A 20,367-nucleotide genomic window follows, 5' to 3' on the forward strand; every position below is an offset into this window, starting at 1 on the left:
TGCAGAACTTCATTTCATATTAATGACCGGAAAGATATCGATCCAAAACAAACATGTAAATTAAGACCAATAAGACTAGCCATTCCATTAGGACAAAAGTAATAGCATCCTATAAAAGGAGGAAGAGTGTGTGTCTATGTAAACTGATGCGCTGCAATGGCTGAGCTGCATTATTGGAAAATGATGTTGTTCCTGCAACTGCAAAAAGCAACAGAGCGACAAGTGATTTTTGAATAGATTTTATCAGTTTTGTGTAAATTAGGTATGATGCTGGAAAACAACGAATCCAAACGAATGATTCCTCAGACCTCAGCACATGTGGTCTGATGTTTCACAACATCAGGTGCTACCTGAAGTTAGTTCCTGTTTGACATGCAAAACTGGAATTAAAACTATTAATCATGGTTTCATTTTATCCTGTTATATACAAATTCTCATTTGACGTATAGAAACGTTAAGAAGAAAATCATGTCAGGATAGTAGTAAAAAATTGCACATACACTCTTTATTTAAACATGTCTTTGTTTGAAAGTGACTCCTAGTAACATTTCAAAATAATAGCACACAAAATCCGTTTTCACAGTTAGAGCGATATGCGTAATATTAAGTTGTTAATATTAAGAGCATATTGTGAGTTTTTCCTCACAACCACATCTGTAAATCAAGTGAACCTACTTGAATGAATGTGATTGAATGAATAAATACACAAACAGTCAGATGAATATTTAAGTGCTTCTGAGCTCTGTAAGATTTGGTCTTCACATCACCACACACTTGACTCGATAGAAGCATTTACACATAAACAGATTGTGTATTACAATTAATGATACCACATCACTGTTGAATTATCAAAACTGACCCGATCAGAAGGTGTTGATTAATTTCCTACAACAGCAGCTCAGCAGTTGTGGCTTTAATATAAATCACAGGTTTATATTAATGCGCTTGTTCTAATACGTTATCGTTTCTATAGTAACAGCTCATTCACAGGGACCTACATAATCGACGTCAAATAATAAATTATTTAACAAAAAAAGGAGACATTTATTTAACATTTATGGAAGGAGTCTCCAGTGTCAGTGCTTTGTAACAGTTAGACGTAAAGATGATTCACTCTTTTCACCTCAGTGATGTCCTTTTGTCCATTTTTTTATAAGTAAAAGTGTAAGACAGTGTCAGACACCACATGAACACAACTATTTAAAACACAGAACAACTCAACAATGCTGTTTGAATCGACGTGACTGTGGAGATGATTTCAATATTTACTAGTGCACACACTTCTAAACTCTTAGGTATCCTTCCATTACTTCCATTATGTTAGCCATGTAGCTCCAGTGCAAAATAAAAAAAAAAGGAGGCTTCTGGTCAAGGATAAGGTAATGCATATAACAAATATGTGTGTTTGTGTGTGTGTGTTCAGTGGTTTATGTTGGAGTGTTTGTTCTTGGCACAGAGCTTTTCCACTTCTCTCATAAGGCGTAAACACATCTCTTCCTGCCAGGGCAGAGCCACACACTGCACTGCTATTGGCAGACCCACACCACCTCGTATGGCCTGTAACACACACACACACACACACACACACACACACAATTATACAATGACTAACGCTGTCATTCATTATGCTTTCTTACTTATTTAATGCCATGTTTGCAGTCTAGTGGCCAGCTAGCAAGAAGTCAGCCATTTTAAAGTACTTTTCCATCGTCTCCATTTGTTTACACACAATGTAATCTGATCCTGTGTATAATAATAATAATAATAATAATAATAATAATAATTAAAGCATGTAGCAGACAAGTGATTTGTAGTCTCTATCCAAAGCTCATCCTCATGCTAGGTCAAGTACTAAGAGTACCATCAGTCTTACAAGTCTATCTACTATAATTTTTTTTTTTTTTTATAATAGATAAACAAAGTGGTAATTCAAGTACGTGTTGAAGAGGTAGGTCTTTAGACGACGTTTGAAGACAGCCAGCTGTTCGGACAGAGAAGAGTGTTGATGCATGCCTTCCTCGTACCCTGACAGATGGTGCATCCAAGTAATTACTTACTTACTTAATAAATTATTTACTTATTTTTGTTTGTGCATGTTTGCTATCATGTCACATGAGTCAGGTGCAAAAAAAGGAAAAGAAAAACAGACAGACCGTGTGTAAGAAATATTGAATATCACATTTGATTATGGGTTACAGCTATTTGCATTTCACGGGTTGTTTGTGTGTGTGTTGCCTTCTTAAATGATTGACTACACTACAGTTCTTTGTGAGCTTCCTACACCTATAACGATTAGTGTGTGTTTTTTTTTTTAAACGTAGTAAGGCTGCAAGATTCAGCATTTAACTGGCTATAAATTGAAATGTGTACTTCAGCATTAAAACTATAGCATGCAAAATGTTTAAAAATGGTTAAAAATGGTTCAAGACACAATCTGACAGTCAAAATTGTGACACATTCACATCTTCCACTTTAAAATTAATAAATGCTAATAAATATATTTTGACATGAATTTCAGAATAAAATCGAGGAACAAAATGAGACAGAAATGATCATTAAAATAAAATAATAATAAAACCTTTATAAGGACCTTTATATGGGACTTTATGGTTAAACCGAAGTGCATGATTGGCTGGACAGTTCTCAGTTTCATTGCTAATTGTTAACTTCAGTTAAATTTACGGGGAAAAAAAATGCCTAAAAAATTTCTCATTCTCTATTTTTTTTTTTAATCATTCAGTGGAAATGCTAAAGCTCCTCAGACCACTGAGTTCCATGGCCCACTTTGTAACCTCCACCAGGTAAAATAAGCTGTGTGTCATGGTGTCATGTTCACCTTGACAAAGGTTTTGTCCCAAATATCTCCAAAGTTCCCTCTGTAGTGTTTCAGCTCATCTTCATCCTCGGCTGTGACCACAGTGACAGGAACGACTCCGACAGGGAAGTTGAGCACGTTGTACAGCGCAGTGTAACTCAGAGCGCCTGTGCGCGCACACACACACACACACACACACACACACACACACATGCACACACTCACTTCAATCAGCAGAGTGCAGCAGAGGATCAAATCCATTAGACAATACTCGAAAGTACACATTTCTATGACTACATAACAGGCCTGATGATAATACAACAGAATCACTTATTGTAGTTTTTTTAAAAGGTAATGTTACAGTTTGGTGTAAAAGTTTGCACACTGTGGCCTGATATTCTAATAAGTATAACTGGTTAATTGTCTAACTCTGTCTGATATTCCCAGTCTGATTAGCCCCACCCAAGAGAATGTAGAAATGTAGAAAGAATATAGAATGTAGGAAGCTGTCGCATTTTCATCACATCTGGCTATAGGTATGGTATTAAAATATGCCCAGGTGTGCTGTTATAGGAAAATAATCAACGACTATAACATCTGTATGATGAAGCAGAGTTACTGTTAACACCCCAAGGTTCAAATAAGGCAGAAATCGATACGTTACTGGTCTGTTTTCCAGGGTAGCTAAAGTTGAAGGCTGGTCCCAGCATGGGGCAGAGCAGAACGTCCAGCTCCAGCTTCCTCCATTCAGCTAACGTCTCATGGATATAATCCTACAAACATGAACAACAGTCTATAATGCTTCCTGTAACATTTATAAAAACCCTCGGGGTCATGCAGTTATAGGAAAATAATCAATCATCGACATCATTGTGGTGTTGCTGTTACCATCCTGAAGTTGATTATTTTTCAATAAGTCATGTTCTGAATTGTTTTATTCTTCTTAAACCACATCAATTTGCCAACACTAACCGTTTTTATTCATTAATAAACGACACATCATACTTTTATCCATTTATAGTTACACTGACTGTTGCCGAACGTCCACAAATGAAGTCACTTCTTGTTCTCGTTTACGTCATAGCAGCTGTAAACAGTAGTTCCGTCACCAGCCTCTCAAGTTACCAAGAAACCGCAAAAGCATAAAGTTCTCTACGTCAGCTTTAACTCTGACTGTTACAAAGCTGACACTGGAGACTCCTTACAAAAAACGTCACCATATCAAAGATGGAAATGGACTTGTTGGACATTTTTAATTAGTATAATCAAATGAATTATTTTATCGCCGCAAGTCTGATAGAAGATTTGGCAGGACGCTGTTGGGTTTCTGTGTGTAGAGTATCACGACTCTATGTTTAGCTGCTGGTGAGCAGGGTGATGGGAAAGGGGAGGGGTGTGAGCCACCTATTGGGCAAACAATTCACACCTCTCCACAATAACACTGGTACAGAGATAAAGACAACAGACAACACAACTAAAGATTTTTTGATAGTAAAACACCATATACAACTGCCACAATGAAATTATTAGAATTTCTCTTATTGAATGTTTCGCAATGATTAGAAACTGGTACGCTCTCGAAATTCACGCACATACCTCAACCTCTTTGTGCTGCTTCCACAGTTCTGCTGCACTGCTGCAAAGCAAAGAACACACAAAGTGACAAGCAATGAGGGATGGCTGGGGGAAAAAAATAGCTAGCACTCAAAATTTTGTTTCAAAAGGTTTCATTTTTGGCAAATTTGTCATCTTATCGGCTGTTAACAAACACCTCGAAGCTGATTGTCTTGTTCTTTTGAAGCAACACCACCAACAGTTGTAGTAAAAATACACAGCACAGTTTGCAATAGTATGCGATCAGCTGGGGCTGATTTCTTTTTAGCCCAGACTGTAGATTTGTGCAGATTGTCAGTAACAGCCATGTCTGGTGATTACATGCAATGAAACATACAATATCAGAAATTTTGTGTCTACAGGGGCTAATTTATTTAAGTTTATTTAATTGATTCGTTTATTAATACGTCATCAGCTATGATTGAGAAGGCGCCCGTGAAATAGCGATGAGGAAGGAGACGAACCACTTACGCAATCATCCATTTTTCAAAATGTCTTTGAAGGAGAAAATAGAAATAACTAGACTAAGCACACATCGTCCAATGAGAGTGCAAATTACACGGAAGGATTTTCAACAAAATGGTAGCTAAGAGCATTTCCGATTGCCATGTTTGCTATTCAGGAGTGATTTTAGGATTTCTGCAGCTACGCGTCAGCTTTTCTGTGTGTGTACGTTCCTATACAATATGTGTGTGTAAAAGTTTGCCATATCTTACACGTCTATAAGACTCGATCCTAAGCGATGGCACGATAACATACTTTCATTTCTGATATCGATACCCATCCGATAATTTTTTTTCTATCACAATTCCTAAGCTCTACAATGATATTTTTTGAATGAAGAACTTACAGGATACAAAAGTAGACGAAAGAAATTCATAGCTAAAAATATGACTTGTACAAAACTGCAGCTTTCATAGAAAAATCATCCATCCATCCATCCATCCATCCATTCTCTGTACCGCTTATACTACACAGGGTCGCGGGGAGCCTGGATCCTATCCGGAGTACATGGAAGAAACCCCCGAAGTACAGGGAGAACATGCAAATTCCACATAAGGCGGAGGCGGGAATCGAACCCCCAACCCTGGGGGTGTGAGGCAAACGTGCTAACGTGCCCCGCCTAGAAAAATCATTTACATTGCAACTATAAAAAAAGTATAAACAGAATCAAATCACTCCTAACAAAATAATACAATCAAGTCTTTTTATGTGTAAATTTTAAATTAAATGAAAAATTAATTCTATATCCAATCCACCATGTTTTTTGCTGTTATCGCTCCAATACTGATACCGATGGGTATTGGATTGGCGCTGTCTCTAGTTGTACTTTCAGTCTTACCCGACTCCGCAGAGGGAGTGTATAGCTGCAGCCATGCGTGGATACTAAGGAGAGAGACAAAAAAAAAAAAAAATCAAACTTTTAACTTTTAGCTGGCTGCGACACTGTTTTTAAATATGCTTCAGCTAATTCAGAATGCTGTAGCTCATGTCTTTTCCAGGAAAAAATCATTTCTGATCACGTCACGCCAGTCTTATCCGGTTTACACTATATTACACTAAAAATTACAGACCAAGAACATGCAAATTTTTGAAAATTAAAAACTTTTTTTTTTTCAAGAGATAACAGATCAGCTGCTACTATAGCAACAATAACATATTAGAATGAGAATATTGATATCAACCTGATATATTGATTGAAAATTGATATAAATCAGTCAACAACAACTGTGAATAGTGAACTTTCAAGAATTCAAGGGCACTGTAATATATTGTAGTAAAATAATTTAAATTAAAATGGTAAATAAAAATCCCTGGCTGCCTCTGAACTTTTGGTCTGTACTGAAAAATTATTTTTACACGCCTCTTCGCTATATAAATCTTCTCTATATTGCTGTCTATCTGTATTGTACGTTAACTAAATTAGTCGCCGAAACTCACGATGGGTCTGAGGAGCAGCGAGATCATCCTCTTCACAAACAGAGGAAGCCCACAGAGTGACACCTGATGCTTCAGACAAGGATCGACCGGACCTCCCTTACTGAAAACACACCACACCTTGTAGGATTGTGTAACAGTAGCTATAACATTAATGCCAAAATGACAGATATATTTAACTCACAAGTGCTGTAGGAGCGTGGTGCCTGCGTCTGCGATGTTTCCCTTCAGAACGTACTCATGGAAGGCGGTGAAGATCCGCGGAGGGTTAAACGGAATCAGCTACAGCCGAGACAGCAACGAGAGGAGGATACACAGGAATTTACACACACATGCATGCACACGCATGCACACACACACACACACACACACACACACACACAAAGAGATACTTAAAGATTTACAATGAATATTTTGGTCCAAAAAATAACAATTCAAATGATAGATTTCAGTGGATTCCTAGTTTCTAGTTTCATGTCTCTGTAGTTTCCTGTCTCTGTAGTTTCCTGTCTCTGTAGTTTCCTAGTTTCATGTCTCACTAGTTTCCTTGTTTCCTGTCTCCATAGTTTCATGTCTCACTAGTTTCTTGTCTCACTAGTTTCCTAGTTTCCTGTCTCTGTAGTTTCCTAGTTTCACGTCTCCCTAGTTTCCTAGTTTCATGTCTCCCTAGTTTCCTTGTTTCCTGTCTCTGTAGTTTCCTGTCTCACTAGTTTCCTAGTTTCCTGTCTCTGTAGTTTCCTAGTTTCATGTCTCCCTAGTTTCCTTGTTTCCTGTCTCTGTAGTTTCATGTCTCACTAGTTTCCTTGATTCCTGTCTCTGTAGTTTCATGTCTCACTAGTTTCCTAGTTTCCTAGTTTCCTGTCTCTGTAGTTTCCTAGTTTCATGTCTCACTGGTTTCCTTGTTTCCTGTCTCCATAGTTTCCTGTCTCACTAGTTTCCTAGTTTCCTGTCTCTGTAGTTTCCTGTCTCTGTAGTTTCCTAGTTTCATGTCTCACTAGTTTCCTTGATTCCTGTCTCCATAGTTTCATGTCTCACTAGTTTCCTGTCACTAGTTTCCTTGTTTCCTGTCACTAGTTTCCTAGTTTCTTGTCTCTGTAGTTTCCCGTCTCTGTAGTTTCCTGGTTTCATGTCTCACTAGCTTCCTTGTTTCCTGTCTCCATAGTTTCCTATCTCACTAGTTTCCTAGTTTCCCGTCTCTGTAGTTTCCTAGTTTCATGTCTCACTGGTTTCCTTTTTTCCTGTCTCCATAGTTTCCTGTCTCACTAGTTTCCTAGTTTCCTGTCTCTGTAGTTTCCTAGTTTCATGTCTCACTGGTTTCCTTGTTTCCTGTCTCCATAGTTTCCTGTCTCACTAGTTTCCTAGTTTCCTGTCTCTGTAGTTTCCTGTCTCTGTAGTTTCCTGTCTCTGTAGTTTCCTAGTTTCATGTCTCACTGGTTTCCTTGTTTCCTGTCTCCATAGTTTCCTGTCTCACTAGTTTCCTGTCAGTAGATTCCTAGTTTCCTGTCTCTGTAGTTTCCTAGTTTCATGTCTCACTAGTGTCCTTGTTTCCTGTCTCTGTAGTTTCATGTCTCACTAGTTTCCCAGTTTCATGTCTCACTAGTTTCCTCTCTCCGTAGTTTATTAGTTTCCTGTCTCCGTAGTTTTTTTTAGTTTCCTCTCTCCACAGTTTCTTAGTTTCCTGTCTCCATAGTTTCTTAGTTTCCTGTCTCCATAGTTTCTTAGTTTCCTGTCTCTCTGCTTTTCTGGCTTGTATACTTCAGTGTCTAGTCTTGTTTCTGGTTTTCTTTAAGTTTGCCTTGTGTTATAGTATTATCTGTACCCAGAGCCCTGCTTTGGATTCTATTATCACTTGTTTCCATCCCCCAGCTTCTGGCTCCAATATGATACACATGAGGCTCGAGCACTGATACCATGTGTCCTGCTTTTTCCAGGAGCTCTTTGGTCTCTCGTAGAGCTCTGCTCATGCTTGGAGACGGCTGAAGATACCCGTCGTTCTCATAGTATCCGATCCTCAGGGGCTCAGAGCTTTCGTACACCTGTTCAAAAAGAAATGTGATTGAGTGCCAAGAGACGACACGACACACAACGCTGCTGTACTGAAGCGGAGTGTGTTTGGTACCTGCTGATTGAATGGTATCGGAGGAACCGTAGGGTCCAGAGTGAACATGTCTGTGCAGAGTAAAGCTCTCATACACAGAGCCAGACTCTCCACATCACGGGCCAGGGGACCAACAGCAGACAGGGCTAGAAAACAAACACATTTATTCCAAAGATACTGCATTTTCCACGTTTTGTCAGTTACTTTAAAAACTTGTGAGAAAATGCTGTGATCATTTGTTGGTGCTGTGATTTCTTTACCCGTCTTCCCGCCTTTGGCACATGAGCTGAGTCCCTGCACGCTATAAAAATAAAAAATGTAAAATTAAAAAAAAAACACATTATCATTGTGTTATTAAATACTGTTTGCATTACATTTACAATAACTACATCATAATTAAATGAATGTACATTTACTGTAAGTCTACATCTGGAATTGTACACTTGTTCATACACTATGATTGATTAAATGCAATGTATAAGTTTATAAATAAATCTTTTTTTTTTTTTTTTTTTTAATCAAATATCCCAAACACATTAATTTTCGGCAGTGCTTCAGCTCTGTCCTTTGGCTGAAATAACAGTGTTGTATCTATACCGTGACATACTCTATACCTACTTATAAGCATATCATGAATTATAATAAGTATTTAATGCATTATTAATTCATTTTAGACAGAGCATTGTTCATAATTGAAGATTCAAGTGTGCAGAAGAAGGAAATAGTATTTACTTTGGCTCAGCGGTGCACTTTAACACATTTTTTTAAAATATGTTAATAATTTAAAAGTAATACAATCATAATTTAAGCATAACAATCTAAAACATATAGAAAATATATGTAAAAACATACAAAAAATTTAAAAGTAGCCTCTCTAAAAGTGCATGTGTATGTTAACTAGTTTACGCACGAAATATAAAAACACCTTATCCTGTTGTTTGTGGGTTTTAAGCCGCAGATGCCACAGAAGGCTGCTGGGATGCGGATGCTTCCTCCGATGTCGGTTCCCAGACCAAGAATAGATCCTCCTCCGGCGATCAGAGCCCCCTCGCCTCCTGAAGAGCCGCCGCTCGTCTTCTCGAGGTTGCAGGGGTTCACCGTCCTCCCGTATATGGGGTTACTACATTCATAGCTACAATAAATAAAAATACACAAGTATAGTTTCACTTTATATAAATAACACAAGAATGCATTCAAATGCAACGAATTAACACCTCACGTCCGTATTCATTTCTCGAATCTTTTCTCTGATTGGTCAGAAAACGTGCATTAATTTTTTATTACAGCACGGCTCGGACAGTAGCTCCAGTTATAACAAATGATTATTAAGTTTATATTAATGCCCTCGATCTAATACATTATCCTTTCCATAGTAACAACTCATTCACAGGGACTTCCATAATAGAGACTCCATATAATCTAAGTGTAATGATAAACAGATTTTTAAAAATGTGTTGTTGTTTAACATTAAAAAAATATAAGCACTGACATGGTAAGTTTAGGAAGTTTATGTAACATTTATGGAAGGATTCTCTGGTGTCCACGCTTTGTATGTTTCCCAGTACGGCAAAGTTTTCGGACAGAGCTCCGTAACATTATATGTAACTATAAACCGTTAAAAAGTGTAATGTGTCGTTCATTAATAAATTAAAATGTGTAATTGTGGGCAAATTGCTGTGGTGTAAGCGGAATAACACACTTCGGACCATGCTGTTACATGAAAATATACATGGTGTGTATTATTATTAATATTGTATTCATATAGCGGCTCCGTCGTGTGTTAAATTATCATCAGGAGGATTCGTTTAACATCTGGAGGATTCATTCATTTCTATTCACAGAGGCCAGTTCCAAGTCATTTCAAGAGACTTGTGTGATTTATAAGTATTTTGAAGATCTAAATAAAATTGTAAGGAGTAAAAAGTATATTTTTCTTGTAAATGTAATTAAAAGTACAAGTATTCACTTTCAAAAACACTCAAGTATAAATATGCCATATTAATACTTAAGTATATTACGTTGCTGTCAGTTAAGTTGTCTGATAAGACGCTACTGAGCATGTGCAGATTCAGTGTCACCGTTGTAGCTTGTTGCTGATTGATTGTGTTTTGAGGAGTGTTTCTTACTTGAGCAGACCCTGTGGGATGTTGGTTTTGATGAAGGGGATTGCACCCTGCTTCTTCAGTACTGAGACCACCACACTGTCCTTAACGGCAGGATCATCCAGCTTAGTCAACACGCCACAGGAAGAGTCGTAGCCCTACACACACATGCACACACAAATAAAATAAACTTACATAGTCAGAACTCTAGAGAAAGGAAGAAACATTTACCAGTCATGGTACATTAGTGTACATGCGTAAACTAGGACTTGCATAAACAAGCTCCAGTAAGTGCTGGGCAATTTTCATGATTAACTCGGTTAATTCGAATTAATGTCTTAACACGATTTTCAGAATGTTCTAATCATGATTGTACACGTTTATGTATATACATATTTATATTTTCTTAATTAAAACATCCTTAACTGCTATTTAAAAGTTTAAACCAAGGAAAAACACAGCCTTCTTAGACTGATAAATGCCTTCTACAGCCTGCGCTACTCCCAAACCCTGCACACTTAGATTAAAATAAAAAAAAAAAATTAAAAAAAATAAAAAGATAAACAGGCAGCACTGAGGACTGAGCTCATAGCAAAGAAAGGTTCAAATATCACTTCAGAAATTAAAATCTAGTTATAAATATAATTAGCATAACTATCCACAAAAAGAGGACAATTCCATATCTGATATGTCTACACGATAGTAAGGATTGCAAAACATATCCTTTTCTCCATTAAAAGTGGGTGAACTGTGGAACATATTTTATTTCAAGTTTTCATTTTGTGTGCAACTTTGATACCATTTCTGCAGCTTCCAAAAAAACCTTTCAGTGAAATTTATTTTTTACCTTTTCTGTTTACTTATTCCCTCTGATCTGACTATAGTCTCCTGAATGCTTTCAGTTTACTGATCATAATATCTGCAGAAACTAGGGCACTTTTAATGTAACTTAAACATATATGAGGGTAATATAGTGGGCGGAGATTGTTTCACACAGCTGAAGCTGATTCATCAATTATACTCAAATCATTTAAGAAGCATTTAAGAAAATGAACAGGAAAATTGTATTAAAGTTGTATTAAATCTGTTGCACATAAAAAATGATTTTATGATTTCTGTGATTGCTTTAGCACCAGCTTTCTGCACTTTAACCTCATACTGATGGTTTTTCTACTCTACTAAAATCCAATGTTATAGATTACAAAAGTGGCAGCAGGGGCATGGTCGATCACCGGCTGTGAAGCAGAAGGAGATTTGCAGAGAACGAGCGGGTAATGGGTGATTGTCTACACCTGTGTGTTTGGTTTATGACAGACTATTTCTGTGCTCTCTCTTTTTCTTTTTTTTTTTTTTTTTTAACATTAAGGAGCAGCAGTGAAAAGCACTCTTGAGAAGGGAATAAAAATAATAAAGAATCCAGCTCTGATATCACCACCCCTTGCCTACCATGTTCTCATTCCCAACTCGGCTGCCAGGATTTTTACAAAAATGCATAGAATATAAAACTATGTTTCTTTGAATATTATTAGGAACAATAGTTTGATAGTGTCTCATCCCTCAGTACCTCATAATTCAGATTGTCCTTGATGCTGACGGGAATGCCATAGAGAAGGCCCTCTTTGTGTGACTCGATGTCTTCCAGTTGTTGCAAACACTCCATGAGGACAGCAGTGCTACAGTTCAGTTTCCTGTTCACCTCCAGAGCCTTTAGGACAAAGGACAAGCTGATTATACAGTATCGAAAACAATAGTATCAATAAAGAACTGTACGAGATACTAGATATTATATTAAAATTTAAATAACTGATGATTTACACAGGCCTGCTACACAAAACGTGCTGTTATAGGAAAATAATCAATAACGTGGTGGTGTGATGAAGTGCAGTTCCCACCGCAAAACTGATTATTTTCCTGTAACAGCGTGTCCCGAAGTGTTTTATTCAACAGTGCTGAAGAATTCCATAATGCTGTGGCATGACAGTTATAGTAACACCATCATAATATCGTTAGAGGTCTGAGAGCAGGTGTGACAGTGTGTGATCAGTCTCTGAATGTGTACAAGCGAGTGCACTGAACTTTTTCCATGTAGGCATGGAGCACAGCGTCAGGTTGTAGAGATCCTTGTCTGATCCGCTGACTCAGCTCAGCCAGCGGGAGAGTCACGATTGCATTCAAATCAACACCAGGGTTCTGCAAACACAAGATTATTAAAACCAGATGTTACAGAATCAGCTGCATGTTTTCATTTTCATGTTGCAGCCTGATCAGTCCCACAGACAGATAAATAGTTAGAGAGAAGGACCGACTGGCAGCCAGAGATAAACAGAAAGATGGACAGATAGAAAGACAGACAGAAAGACATAGAGCTAAATAGTCTGATAAGCAGACAAAGAGACAATATATATATAAAGTATATATATATTTTTTTTGTTTTGTTTTACAATAAACATACTTCAGTTAAAGATTAGATTTTATATTTTCAGTGTGACACACAGAGATAAGTAGAAAGACAGACAGGAGGATAGACAGACAGGGATATGTACAGATAGACAGACAAACAGATACGCAGTGGATATGAAAAAAAAAAAAAAAAACTATAAACCCCTACTAAAACTGCAGGTTTTTGCAATGTAAAAAAAAAAGAAACCAAATAAATCATGTCAAATCTTTTTCCACCTTTAATGTGATATAGCAACCAACAAAATGCAAGTGGAAAAAAAAGAAACGTGTTAGGGGAAAAAAGAATAAGAAAAAACATACAAAAACCTGGTTGCATAAGTGTGCACACCCATTTATAACAAGGCACATGACTGTGCTCAGAATGAACCACATTCAAACTCATGTTCAGAAATAATTATCATACACCTGTCATCAATCAAGGGATTCTGATTCATCCCAAATATAGATCGGCTGTTTCTGTAAGATTGACTTCTATTTGGTTTCGTCTGACTGCTGAAGCCAAAGAGCTTACGAAGCATGTACAGGATCACACTTTTGAAATGCATCAATCAGGAGAGGGGTATAAAAGAATTTCCAAAACATTAGATCACCATGAAGAAAATGGGGCACTCCAGTGACATAACCAAGAACAGGTCACCCTCCAAAATTGAGGAAAAGACAAGAAGAAGACTTATCAGCCTGCCGAGAGACGTACAGCAACATGAAAAGAGCTGCAGGAGTATCTGGCAAGTACTGCTCACTCCCTGCATGTAATAACAATCTCTTTGTATTCTTCACATGTCTGGGCTATAGGGTAGGGTGCCTAGCCGAAAGCGCTTTCTTGTGGGGAAAAAAAACATCCAAGCCCAAACGAATCACCCCAAACCATGTAGCAAAATGTCTTACGGTCTGATAAGATCAAGGTAGAACTTTTTGGGCATAATTCTAAAAGATGTTTGGTGCAAAAAACAAGATCAACCAAAGAACACCATACAAACGGTGAAGCATGGTGGTGGCAGCATCATGCTATGGCACTGCTTCCCTTCAGCTAGGACTGGGGTTCTAGTCAAGATAGAGGGAATCAAGGATACTTCCAAATACCAATCTACTTTGGCACAAAACCTGCAGGCTTCTGTTAGACAGCTGAAGAGGAAGGAAAAAAAAAAATCACCTTCCAGCACAATAACAACCCAAAAATTGGCACAAATCCAATTCAACAACTTCAGATGAAGAAGATCAACGTTTTGGAATGGTCCAGTCAGATCGCAGATCTACATCCTAACGAAAACCTGTGGAATGACTTGAAGACTTGTACAGGAGATCCCCTTGCATTTTGATAGAGGAAGAGTGGAATAAAATTATCTGTAGAAGTGAACATTTATACAACCGGGTTATTGTTGCGATTTTTTTTTTTCTCCTTAAAACATTTCTATTTGCTTTTCACTGGAATTCTGTTGGTAGCTACATCACATTAAAGACCATTTCAACAGGGGTGTCCAGACTTTTTAGATCCACTGCATACAGATAGATAGATAGATAGATAGATAGATATTTGCATAGACAAAAATGGACAGAAACACAAACTGGTGGAGAGAAAGACAGAAAAGGAAACAGAAAAACAGCAGTGATTGTCGAGGGAAAATGTGGATGTCACAGCAGCGAAGATAAACACAGAGTGCGCTCAACACACACACACACACACACACACACACACACACACACACACACACTAAACCTGTACCAGGTGCATCCCTGCTGAAAACAAAAACAACAACAGAAATCCTCATAGCATTTGTAATGGTTTTGATGGTTATAATGGGAACTGCATTGGTTTTAATGGAAACTCTAATGGTCTCTATGGGTCTCTACTGGTAATTTGTTGCCTTCTGTTAGTAGCATGTTATGTCATACCATTAAGGACCAGTAATGGTAATGGTTTTATTGGTTAGCTGATGGTTTTTAATGGTATTTGTAGTGGACAGGTGAAACAGGTGAAACTGGTGTGTGTGCATACCTGAGTCTTAAAGCAGCTCACGGCTTTCTCTGCCTGTCCGAGCTCCTTCTCTCTCTTCTCTCTGGCTCTCTGGAGTTTCCTCTTCACCTTCTGCTGTTCTGTCCATTTCAGCAGGAAAACACTCACACCAGCAGCACAGAGCAGCGGCACTACTACACGCTTCCACTCACCATCCATGTCTCGACTCTTCTGCTCCAACCTGCTCCTGCTACACTCAGTATTATCCACACACACACACACACACACACACACACTGAGCTCCAGCCTGCCCCGCTCACGCCCCGCCCACGCCCCGCCCACGCGCAGCTCAGCCTGCATGAACCGGACAATCAGCTTCCGGGTTGCCGCGTCTCCATAACAACATCCGCAAAAATTGTTGTTAATGTGTGTTTTACGTTGTTTCAAAACACATCCCAAACTCTGTATTAAACTCCAAAATCATCACTACCATGATCACATATACTGTCATATTTATACTTTACTAATGTACAAAAGAAAGTAACAAAGAAAGAAAGAAAGATGATGTATGTTGAAAATCAGAGATAGAAAGACACACAACCTGACAGACATGTAGCTTGAGAGACAGACATGTAGCTTGACAGACAGACAGACAGACACACTTAGCATGACAGACAGACAGACACGTTGCTTGAGAGACAGACAGACAGACAGACACTTAGCTTGAGAGACAGACATGTAGCTTGACAGACAGACAGATGTGTAGCTTGACAGACAGACAGACAGACAGACACGTTGCTTGAGAGACAGACAGACAGACACTTAACTTGAGAGACAGACAGACAGATAGACATATATGAGAGACAGACACGCACCTTGACAAACATATAGCTTGAGAGACAGACATGTAGCTTGACAGAGACAGACAGACAGACACTTAGCTTGAGAGACAGACATGTAGCTTGACAGACAGACAGACACTTAGCATGACAGACAGACAGACACGTTGCTTGAGAGACAGACAGACAGACACTTAGCTTGAGAGACAGACATGTAGCTTGACAGACAGACACTTAGCTTGACAGACAGACATGTAGCTTGACAGACAGACAGACAGACACTTAGCTTGAGAGACAGACATGTAGCTTGACAGACAGACAGACAGACACTTAGCTTGACAGACAGACATGTAGCTTGACAGACAGACAGACAGACAGATAGACATATGAGAGACAGACATGCACCTTGACAAACATATAGCTTGAGAGACAGACATGTAGCTTGACAGAGACAGACAGACAGACACTTAGATTGAGAGACAGACATGTAGCTTGACAGACAGACAGACACGTTGCTTGAGAGACAGACAGACAGACACTTAGCTTGAGAGACAGAGCAAAGAAAAAAATCTGCCCATGTAAATAAATATAATGGGTAAAATGAGGACCTGGCAACTCTTCTTCTTCTTCTTCTTCTTCTTCTTCTTCTTCTTGCAGGCTAAATTACAGTGCATTACTGCCACCTACTAAACTGGAGTGCAGCAGTGTTGAAATGAATCTTTACAAAAAATGAAAATTATATCTTAAGCACTGAAAAGAAAAAAAAAACACTTTTTTTGAACTATATTGCTATCAGCAATTTATGCCCAAGTCTCACCTTTTCTTTAGTGGATAATTTCACCTGGATACTGTAAATTACTGCCTAAAACTGCTGCTGTAATCATAAAGACTGTCATATGCTCATCCCAGAGCTCTTATTCATAATCTACTCATATTGAACATCCTGTAAACTGACTTACTGTGCGTCTTTATCCTTGTACACCTGTATACTGTAATGATTTATAATCACACTATCCGGTGTCAAACAGAAGAGGACGGGAAGTCTGGTTCCTCTCGAGGTTCCTGTCGTCTCAGGGAGTTTTTCCTTTCCGTTGTCACCTCAGGCTTTCTCATTAAGGATCGCGATCTTCTGCGAATCTGCTTCGTGAAATAAAGTGAATTGAATATTCCTTCCAATAATGTAATGGAAGCAGGACCTGAAGCATGAATTGTGTTTGTTAAAAGTCCCCTTTGTGTGCCGTATGCTTTAACTCTCACCTCATGTTAAGTATTTAAACCGAATATCCTATTCTAAGCCATTCTGTACTGCACAATGTGCAAGTCTTTTAACATTTAAGATGGCTTTTTAATATCATTCTAGTCATATACAAGTATATGGTAGAATGAAATAGCGTACTCGGACGCCTTGTTGCATAGAAAAGTAGAAAAGTGGCAACAGCGAGGTGCAAAATAATCACCGGACAACATGTTGTGCAAATAGACAAAAAGATACAAGACCCAAAAAAAATACACGCTCTGTAAGTACATCTAGTATAATAAGTACAACAAACTTTATGGAAATACAGCTCATCCACTCAATTCGAAGACTGTGTGTGTGTGTGTGTGTGTAAAATGCTTTTTTTTTTTTATACAGTCATTCCTATGTGTGGAGCTGAGCAAAGGCCCGACCAGAAGCAGGTTTGGATTTTGCTGACTCAGCTGAAGTTTAGCTGAAGTGCACCCTGGACGACATGTTAGTTCATGAAACACACACATTCACACACTCATTCACACCCGGGGCAATTTATCTGGAAACCCAGAGGAAATCCAGGAAACAGACCGTAACCTGAGCTCAGGATCGTTTTAATAACAGCATATTAAAAAAAAATTTTAAAAAATGCTGGCACCCGCATGGATTCCGAATGAATCATTATCATAACCTGTTTTAAAACAGATACTTTATTTAATATGAAATTAAAATACACTCAATATTGCAATATCTTACAATTACTCTTCTTCTCTCTGATCTTACAGCATACTGAACATCTCGCTGAGATGATCACCATCATCATCCTGATCTTCATCCCACATTGTAAAGCTCCACCCGTGACCCAGACCCGCATCTTCCCACATCATGAAATCATCCTCCATCCGCAGCATATTCAGGAGCTCATGTAGACCGAAGGCCAGGAAATCGCTGTCACCATAGGAACCGTGTTGGTCGCCATAAAAATCCTGCTTCTTCTCCGTCTCTCCGTTTTGGTCGTAGATTCTCCGTCTCTCTCGGTTAGACAGAACCTCGTAGGCTGAGGAAGAAATAGAGATGGACAGAGCGCTGTCATGATACACTGGATATAAAATAATGTAATAGAGACGTGTGTGTGCGTGTGTGTGTGGATACACACCTTGTGCAAGCTGTGTGAAGACGTGTTGAGCATCTGGGCTGTGGTTCCTGTCCGGGTGGAGCTTCCGGGCCAGCTGGTGAAACGCTTTCTTTATCTCTCTCTCGGACGCAGAGCGAGGAACTCCTAACACTGAATAATAATCAGCCAAACACACACATACACACACGCAGAGCAGCAGCAGGACACTCACACGGACTGCCAGAGCCATCGACTGCCTGTGCATGGACACACACACACACACACACACACACACATGTTGGTTTTACTATCTTTATCAGGACCTTCCACTGTTTCTGCTGATCTAACCCCAACTTCAATCTCAGTAAACAAAAGAATTTTTTTTTTTTAAATACATGTACACACACACACACACACACACATAGTCAAACTACACTTGGTAGTCATGTTTAAAAAAAAACGAAAGACATTTTGTTTCTCCTTCCTGCCTACTTTTGATCAAATTAGAAGTTTCTCTGATCGTGAGCAAGGCACAATGAAACATTTTGCTTCGTTTCATCTTAAAGCTGTAAATCTGCCAGAAATTAAACCGCCCCTAACTGTAACCATATTTTGTATAATGTGTGTCATTTAATAGGTATTAAATAGGTGATTTTTTTTTTTTTAATGAGGGACAGCATGTTTTCAGTTTTCAAGTTCCTGGTGTATTATGTTTGCTGTTGTTTTATCAGTCAAATATGTAATAATACACTTAAATGCAAAATTTTTCACAAGGCATGTTTTTTTATTGAAATAATCAACATGTATCTTAAGCATTTATTTAAAAAAAAAAAAAAAATATATATATATATATATATATATATATAAATATATTTATATCTATTGTCCTGAAATATTGGGTTAATTGCCAGAAAAAGAAGAAAAGTAAAAAGCGTTAATGTTCTTAAGACTTTTTCTTTTTTTAATCTTTTTTTTTTTTTTAAGTTGATTAAGAAAATCAGGTTTGATTTTAGGGAAAATGTTACTCTCATGCTTTTTCAAGATTATGAAATTAAAATTTCTGATTTTAACAAATTTCGAATGTTTAATATCAGTGACTATAACACACTATCTAATTCTATAAACTCATCTTTTCACTTTCAATGCTTTTAATATGACAAAGCAATATTTTTATACAACATTTTAAGATTTTTTTTCCCAATACGCCTACAGCAAAGTAGGTATTATTAAAACAATGTTTAAAAAAAAAAATCACACTGTACTATACTGTACTTTAGCATATTTGATTCTTTTAAGTACTTTTTATAATGATAAGAGGAAACACAGAAATATAATAGTGCTTTAAAAAAAAAAAAAACACTGAAACCACTGTATAAATTCCATAACATAAATCGCCTCAGGTTTTGTGTATCTATACTTTATTTAAAAGCTCTATCTTTGCCTAAACAGGTGAGAAATGGAGGATTAAATATCATAACTGAATTCTTTACCTGGTATATGGAGAATTTTCCAGGTGAATGATTAAAAACACAGAGAATGGGAGTCAGCCATGTTGTTTTTTTGACACTTTAGAACTTTATTAGAATATTTTCCCCAAAAAAAAAAAAAAATTAGATTAGGAGTGCTGGGATATCTAAATATAGGTATATGTTTAGTATTTATCCACATTTATTCAGAAGAAGTAGGAATATTTAAAATAATTGTACATGATGCTTACACAGCATTAAAATAAGTTTTGTTTTGTTTTGTTTTTTTTTAAAACCTAACTACCTAGACGACTATATAGAGTGTATTAAATGTAAAAGTGAGTTAAGAAATAATACTGAGGTACTATTTGGAGAAAAGAAGTTTTAATTAAAACAAAATTTTTTAAAAGCCAATATTTGTTTGTACCTTTGCACTGTAGTTCCTCTTCTGGACAGCAGAGGGCGCGCTGTAGTTCCTCCTCCACACAGCAAGAGGGCGCGCTGTAGTTCCTCCTCCACACAGCAAGAGGGCGCGCTGTAGTTCCTCCTCCGCACAGCAGAGGGCGCGCTGTAGTTCCTCCTCCGCACAGCAGGAGGGCGCGCTGTAGTTCCTCCTCCGCACAGCAGAGGGCGCGCTGTAGTTCTTCCTCCGCACAGCAGAGGGCGCGCTGTAGTTCTTCCTCCGCACAGCAGGAGGGCGCGCTGTAGTTCTTCCTCCGCACAGCAGAGGGCGCGCTGTAGT

General features: G+C 38.1%; 2 protein-coding genes across 3 annotated transcripts; both read right to left on the minus strand.

Moving 5' to 3' along the window:
- Positions 1–477: 477 nt before the first annotated feature.
- On the minus strand, positions 478–15,299 carry LOC113545857 (fatty-acid amide hydrolase 1). Its single transcript, XM_034311186.2, has 15 exons — positions 15,021–15,299; positions 12,644–12,757; positions 12,132–12,272; positions 10,592–10,725; positions 9,391–9,597; positions 8,726–8,766; positions 8,487–8,611; positions 8,278–8,403; positions 6,552–6,649; positions 6,371–6,470; positions 5,772–5,815; positions 4,412–4,451; positions 3,480–3,588; positions 2,837–2,982; positions 478–1,557 (listed from the first exon to the last, which is right to left on the minus strand). Exons 1-15 carry the CDS (start codon positions 15,195–15,197, stop codon positions 1,420–1,422), a joined length of 1,740 nt encoding a protein of 579 aa, XP_034167077.2. The 5' UTR covers positions 15,198–15,299; the 3' UTR covers positions 478–1,419.
- A 2,438-nt stretch (positions 15,300–17,737) lies between these two features.
- zgc:152986 (uncharacterized protein LOC101884054 homolog) lies at positions 17,738–20,294 on the minus strand. Of its 2 annotated transcripts, none has more exons than XM_053231954.1 (3): positions 20,053–20,294; positions 18,202–18,416; positions 17,738–18,102 (listed from the first exon to the last, which is right to left on the minus strand). In XM_053231954.1, the coding sequence occupies exons 2-3, from the start codon at positions 18,407–18,409 to the stop codon at positions 17,825–17,827; spliced, it is 486 nt and encodes a 161-aa protein (XP_053087929.1). In that variant the 5' UTR covers positions 18,410–18,416; positions 20,053–20,294; the 3' UTR covers positions 17,738–17,824. The 2 variants fall into 2 exon arrangements, with proteins under 2 accessions (XP_053087929.1, XP_053087928.1); XM_053231953.1 differs by lacking the exon at positions 20,053–20,294 and adding an exon at positions 19,650–19,749.
- Between the last annotated feature and the right edge of the window lie 73 nt (positions 20,295–20,367).

The sequence above is a fragment of the Pangasianodon hypophthalmus genome, chromosome 2 (genome assembly GCF_027358585.1).
Source record: "Pangasianodon hypophthalmus isolate fPanHyp1 chromosome 2, fPanHyp1.pri, whole genome shotgun sequence".
NCBI classification, from domain to species: Eukaryota; Metazoa; Chordata; class Actinopteri; order Siluriformes; family Pangasiidae; genus Pangasianodon; species Pangasianodon hypophthalmus.

Bases quoted from the DNA above. Each gene is read 5' to 3' on its own strand.
- zgc:152986 (XM_053231954.1), bottom strand. From the start codon at position 18,409: ATGGCTCTGGCAGTCCGTGTGAGTGTCCTGCTGCTGCTCTGCGTGTGT. The intron at 18,103-18,201 runs GTGTGTATCCAC...TTTCTTCCTCAG, and splicing joins CTTCACACAGCTTGCACAAG to CCTACGAGGTTCTGTCTAAC.
- LOC113545857 (XM_034311186.2), bottom strand. From the start codon at position 15,197: ATGGATGGTGAGTGGAAGCGTGTAGTAGTGCCGCTGCTCTGTGCTGCT. The intron at 8,612-8,725 runs GTAAAGAAATCA...TTTGTTTTCTAG, and splicing joins TGCCAAAGGCGGGAAGACGG to CCCTGTCTGCTGTTGGTCCC. The intron at 8,404-8,486 runs GTACCAAACACA...CTTTTTGAACAG, and splicing joins CGATACCATTCAATCAGCAG to GTGTACGAAAGCTCTGAGCC.